Source organism: Miscanthus floridulus, chromosome 18 (assembly GCF_019320115.1).
Source record: "Miscanthus floridulus cultivar M001 chromosome 18, ASM1932011v1, whole genome shotgun sequence".
NCBI classification, from domain to species: Eukaryota; Viridiplantae; Streptophyta; class Magnoliopsida; order Poales; family Poaceae; genus Miscanthus; species Miscanthus floridulus.
Genome location: NC_089597.1, coordinates 101,724,383 through 101,730,847, shown reverse-complemented (window position 1 = coordinate 101,730,847; position 6,465 = coordinate 101,724,383). Strand labels below are relative to the sequence as shown.

At 48.7% G+C, this 6,465-nt stretch overlaps 2 protein-coding genes across 2 annotated transcripts; both read right to left on the bottom strand.

The window, feature by feature from the left end:
• Positions 1 to 806: 806 nt before the first annotated feature.
• LOC136524278 (uncharacterized mitochondrial protein AtMg00810-like) lies at positions 807 to 1,826 on the bottom strand. The gene is made up of 2 exons (XM_066517708.1): positions 1,258 to 1,826; positions 807 to 972 (listed from the first exon to the last, which is right to left on the bottom strand). Exons 1-2 carry the CDS (start codon positions 1,824 to 1,826, stop codon positions 807 to 809), a joined length of 735 nt encoding a protein of 244 aa, XP_066373805.1.
• Positions 1,827 to 4,537: 2,711 nt separating this feature from the next.
• LOC136520123 (zinc finger A20 and AN1 domain-containing stress-associated protein 8) lies at positions 4,538 to 6,465 on the bottom strand. Its single transcript, XM_066513526.1, has 3 exons — positions 6,373 to 6,465; positions 6,148 to 6,188; positions 4,538 to 5,410 (listed from the first exon to the last, which is right to left on the bottom strand). Exon 3 carries the CDS (start codon positions 5,397 to 5,399, stop codon positions 4,884 to 4,886), a length of 516 nt encoding a protein of 171 aa, XP_066369623.1. The 5' UTR covers positions 5,400 to 5,410; positions 6,148 to 6,188; positions 6,373 to 6,465; the 3' UTR covers positions 4,538 to 4,883.

Below are 6,465 nucleotides of genomic sequence, written 5' to 3'. Positions count from 1 at the left end.
TCGATGAAGAAGAGGCGGTCTCCAAGTACCTACACTCCATGTCAATGAAGTACATCCAGATCGCTCTCTCCATAGAGACGATGTTGCACTTGTCCACCCTCAACATTGAGGATGTGATAGGCCATCTATGAGCGATGGACGAGCGCATAGAGCAGGCCATATCAACAATGGACAGCGGCAAGTTGTTGCTGATAGAGGAGGAGTGGGCTGCCCGGATGAAGGAGAAGAAGTTCGAGAAAGCCTCCTCCAGCCACGGTGGCAATGGCAAGCGCCGCGGCAAGCCTTCTTCGGAGAAGAAGAAGAAGGTCGATCCCAACGCCTGTCGACACTGCGGGAAGATGGGCCATTGAGCAAAGAAGTGCCTAAATCGCAAGAAGAAGAAGAAGAAGAAGGCTGAGGCTGAGGATCATTTAGCGCAGGCTGATGAGGATGATGAGACCACTCTCCTAATGATGATGTTTTGTGCACTGCACGACGTTGAGGCCAAGGAGAAGAAAGAGGTGATGGCGGTGGAAGGGCACGGCAACGCTCTGAAGGTTGTTAACCTCGACGAACCGTGCGCCCAAGTCCACCTCGGACGTGTGGCCGACGAGCAGGAGCAGTGGTGGTACCTGGACTCCGACGCCAACAACCACATGACAGGCACCAAGGAAGCCTTCTTCGAGCTTGACGGCAGCATGACCGGCATGGTGAAGTCTGGTGATGGCTCAAGGATGGCGATCCGAGGGTGCGACACCATCATCTTCAGGTGCCAGAACGATGAGCACCGCGCGCTGATGGATGTGTACTACATCCCGTAGCTGCGTTCAAGCATCGTCAGCATCGGAGAGCTGGACCAGCGTGGATGCGAGGTACTGATCGAGAGTGGGATCCTGAAGATTCAGGATCAAGACCGGCTTGGTGAGGATGTCCACAAGTTGCCTACTAGTTTCGACGAACTCGATGACGATCTGCCCTCCATCGACATAGTCCCTGAGGAAGTGGAACTTGATGTCGATGTGCTTGCTCTGGTCGTGGAGAACTGGATTCTTTGCGAGGGCGACGGTGGGCTGGTTGTCCACCATCAGTGCTTATGGGTGAGCTTCCACACCGGTCAGCTCATCCAGCAGCCGACGTAGCCATACAGCTTGGCACGCCACTGTGGCTGTCGCCACGTACTCTGCCTTGCACGTGGACAGCGCCACCATCTTCTGTTTCAGCGACAACCATGAGATTGGAGCCGACCCGAGGAAGACGAGCACGCTAGAGGTGCTTCGCCGTCCATCGATGTCCCCCGCCATGTCTGCATCGCTGAACATAGTGAGTTGTAGCCCATTTCTGCCGGTCTTGGGAAAGACGATCCCCTGATCCACCGTCTTCTTGATGTAGCGCAGTAGCCGCTTCACCGCTGCCCAGTGATCTTCTCGAAGATCCTCCATGAAGCGGCTAATGTAGCCCACTGTGAAGGCAATGTCCGGCCTCATATGGACTAGGTAGCGTAGACCACCGACGATGCTCCGGTAGAGTATTTCATCTACCCTCGCCGTGGTACTAGACTTCGTCAGCTTTAGCCACTCCTCCATCAGAGTCACGCACGGCTTGCACTCAGCCATACCACTCCGCTTCAACAGCTTCGAGGCGTATGTGCTCTGATCGAGCGTGAGCGTCTCCTTCCCCTGTCTCACCTCGATGCCGAGGTAGTAGGAGAGCGCGCCGAGATCACTCATTCGAAAACAAGCCACCATCTCATGCTTGAAGCTGTCGATATCCTCCACACGTGCGCCGTTGATGATCAAGTCGTCCACATACACGTCGACGACGAGCTCCTCCTTCCCCCGTCGTCGCATGTAGACGCAGAGTATGTGGCGGCGGCCACTACGGTGTGCCAAGCTGTGTGGCTACGCCGGCTGTTGGGCGAGCTAACCGGTGTGGAAGCTCACCCACCAGCACTGATGGTGGACAACCAGCCCACCATCGCCCTCGTGAAGAATTCGGTTCTCCACGACCGGAGCAAGCACATCGACATCAAAGTTCCACTTCCTCAGAAACTGTGTCGATAGAGGACAGATTATCATCGAGTTCGTCGAAACTGGTCGGCAACTCGCGAACGTCCTCACCAAGCCGCTCGGCTGTCTTCGGTTCACGGAGCTGAAGAAGATGATCGGCATGGTGGAGGTTCTAGGGTTAGCAGCAGGATTAGGGGAAGAATTATAAAGTAATCTGCCGCTCTCCCATCTCTGAACGCGCGATAGGGGCAGGCGCCGAAAGAGCTCCCTGCTGCTGCACTGTAGCCGCGGCAGAGGTAGGCGCCGAAAGGTTCCCCTGCCGCACTGTAGCCACAGCAGGTGCAAGCGCCAAAGTCAGTCCTGCTGTCACATCTGGCACTGTAGCAGCATGACAGTCTGGCACGTCTGTGTACTAGGATTAGATGAGTAGAGTTGTATATATAGCTTTCCACTGCAACTCAGTAAAGTGAGCGAGTTAGTTTTGTCATTTTCTCTACAGAGCTCTGGCCAACGCTGGTGCTTGTGTTATGTATGTGTGCGCGCTCTGTTCTTCCTCCCTCTTCTGCCTCCAGCCGTATTGTATGGTCGGTAATGACGGTGGGTGGTCAACTCACCCATGCGTGAGATATCGGGACCAACAGACAAGACTATCCTACTATTCCCTACATTCCAAATTGCAAATTGCAAGTCGTTTGGGTTTAAAGCTATTATCTAGAAAAGAGAAAACGACTTTTATTTTTTACGAGCCAAACACATGTTAATTCTCTGCCCCAGCGCCTTTAACATAGGATTGGAGTGGACTTCGGAGTGCGGAGTCTTAAAATCTAGAGTGGGCCAATTCTAGACGGGCCCTTACATGAAGCTTTTTTTTTCATCAACGGCACATACATGGATGCATATTGAAACAAAATACGACATGGGTTCTAGTGCTGTAAAGCATTTGAAGTAAACAAAACACGATGCCCCGGATGTGCTCACTATGGAGACACTGGTGGCAAGAGATGGTCTTCTGTTAGAAGTGGCACTGGGCTATAGAAAGGTAACCCAACATACTACTGATGAATCTACTAAAGTCGAGAAATTGCCCATTCACAGGAAAGACCTTTTAATTCCTGGTTTTGGCAAAGCTCCGGACTGGCCTAGGGAGTTGGCAATTATAGGGATTAAAATAACCCACGTGAGTTAATAAAGCTCTCGAGTTTGTCTAAAAAAATATACATCGAAATCCCTGTGCAAAGGCATGGCTTGGGCAGCTGGCCATGCCATGCCATGCCATCATGGGGACACCATGGACACCTATCTCGCTCGTCAATAACTCTCAAATGTCGCGGTTGATCCGGTGTTAAGATTGCAGATCATCTTTGGATCGGCAATACGGGTACTTGTGATTGGTACAACGGTAACCATCAAACAGGAATCTGCATCTGGCGCTGCACAGAAATGAGAGGAAATATGAATGAGATCCAAGATCCAAGCAGTACTCTTGACAGCGAGGAGGCCATTCATCACATTCAATAGCAGGGCCTTGTTTAGATGCCACCAAAATTCCAAGTTTTTTTACTCTCTCTCCATCACATCAATTTTTAGCCGCTTGCATGGAGTATTAAATGTAGGTAAAAAAAATAACTAATTACACAGTTTAGTTGGAAATCACGAGATGAATCTTTTGAGCCTAGTTGGTCCACGATTGGACAATATTTGTCAAATAAAACGAAAGTGGTACTATTCATCGGGTTGAAATTTTTTCAGCATCTAAACGAGGCCCAGATCTCTTTTTTTTCAACTCTTTCAATAGCAGGTCTTGTGAGAGAAGATGGGAGTGTTTTTTCTCCACAACACGTTGACGCAGATCATGTGGGAAAAAAATCTCAGGTTCATCTCGGGAGGCCGTATCGTATCGTGGATTATTTACTGCTGACTGGTTTGGTGTGAGAGAAAAACACTGTTCCCGGTTAAAAATTTACGATCGTTTACGAGCAAGCGAACATGCTACATTTGACGTGCATCTATCTTTCGAACTATCCTTTGCACTTGCACAAAGGATGTAGAACCGTCGGCACAACAAAAGCAGTGCGATGAACATCCAATCCAACTGAATTTGGAATTTTGCAGAGGGTTAAAAATGGAACAGTAAAATAAAGCCATGAATATCCACAAAACAATATTTAAGTTTCAACTGAGCTATCTGATGCTCGAATGAAGAGTTGATGTTTAGAAAGGCTGTATTGAGCTGAATTATGATTTATGACCAATTCCTTGTAGAGAGACTCTACTTCATAATCAATCTTCTAGGTACTCCAATAAGCTGCTCGATCTTCTTCCCAACTTATACTAGTTTATGTGCAATCAAGATGTGTCAAGGATTTCAACAGATACTGTAGTGAGACATGACTGCTCCCAGTTCGCAGGTACATCAATGTGTGATATGCAAAGTCCTTCCAATTTGCTATTCAACCAAAAAAAAAAGCTTTACTTATGAACAAAAAAAAAGTATAGTGCCATGAGACTACCACCTATAGAGTAAAATAACTGAGAATGCAAATGGTCATCAGTACCATTTAACGGACAGTTGCATATTACTATTACTGGTTGCAGTGTAACACCAGGAACAATAGTACATCACATAGCTAGCTAAATGCGAAGCCAAATACCGTCTGAGCGAGACGCCATAAATAAAAGCTTACACAACATAGCCAACATGCAAAACATTTGAACTGACCAGATGCAGAGGCGAGAATTCTTGAGGCAGGCTGCGGAAGTGTGCACCATGCACTGCAATGCCGAACAACAAGATTGTAGCAGCAAACATGAAAGGGAAAGGCATGGGCAGAGCAGCAATTCCGCATGATGAAGAAGTACCACAGGTTGCAATCTTCCTTGAGCCAACCGTAGGAAACCCTAGATCTTGTCGAGCTTGTCCGCCTTCACCACTGGATTAGCCTTGGCAATGGCATCCCTAGCAGCAGTCCGATAGTCAAACTTGCAGTCATGCTTGTCAGAGTAGCGGTGGAGTGCACAGTACAAGTTCCCACACCGGCAGTTGAATCCTGTAAGTCCAACCCTCTTCCTGCAAGTGCTGCACCGGTTTGGCCCTACCTTCCCTTTGGAGATCACCACCGCCCCCTCGCTAGGTCCAGCAACATCAGTGGGCTGCACGTTCATTGTTTGCAACTCAACTGGAGCAACAGCTACCACTGTGTTGCCAGCAACAACTGGTTCCATGACAGCATCGTTGCCATTGACGATGCTGTCGATAGAGGAGGCAGCCAGCTTGGCCTGCTCCTGTTTCATTATCATCTCCTTGTGGCACTTGGAGCACATGTTCATGGTAGCTGCGCTTCCGAAGAAGCCGCAGTTATTGATGCAAAGGATGGGTCCCTCGGGGGCCTGGCATCCAGTCTCCTTGTGCTCCATGGCTTCCTTAACTAGAAATGATACGAAACAAAGGATCAATACCAGAGTAGCAGACATAATGTATCACACGCAGCTTCCTAAAAGTTGCTACTAGTAGTAGTAAAAAAACAATCATAAAATCCATGTGAAAGTTGGTACTGCCTTGATTCAGTAAGACATGCGGCAACCTAATGAATCAAAACCCTCTGATGGACTAAATTTACTTTAAGAAGCATCTTATAAAGGGTAATTGTACCTTGGCCAAACGCCCAAAATGAAGGTACTATCAAATGGAACCTGCACTATCATTTGGCTAACAACCGAATCACCTAACGGCAACACACCAGGGGTGGAATTAATTGTAGAAAGAGGCCGCAACTTTTCGCCGCTTTACGCAACAAATCTACAAAGTAGCAACCATATCTGCTCACTAACTTTGGGCAAAGCACCTAAAGAGGCAGGCATCAACTAGCCGCAACAACCACAGCCAATACGTGGAAAGGAAAGGAGTCGCCTTTATATCAGATGAACAGAACAATCCCCCGAATTTTTCTCTGGCTGTTGTCCGCTGTCTGCTACAGCGAATCGAGGCCAAATCAAATAAATCGGGGCGGCTCAATTAGTTCCGCATCGACCCATTCAACCAGCACACAAAAAATATATATAATTCACAGCTTTTGACCCGGACAACAGAAAAAAAATTAAAACAAAAAAAATTAAAAAAAATCGGAAAAAAGAAATTGGATGCAGAGTGGCCAGACACACGAACCTCGGATGAGACGGTCCTCTGCGATTCCTCTCCGGCGATCCCTGCGCGAACGAGGCATAGAAACCGATCAAATATTTGTCAATCAAGGGAGAACAAAGAGAGAGAGAACAGAAAAAGGGACGGCCCGGATCGGGCGCGCGAGGTCGAGCCAAAGCCCCCAAATCTACAGATCGGAGGGAGAAGGGACGGTAATCGGATTGAATCGGGGGGTAGCGAGGTGCTAACCCTAGAGGAAGACGAGGAGGCGAGGGGAGAGGAATCGCAGGGAATTCGGTGGGCTTCGAAATGGGGGCGAAACGTGGGGAGGTGGGGGAGAGA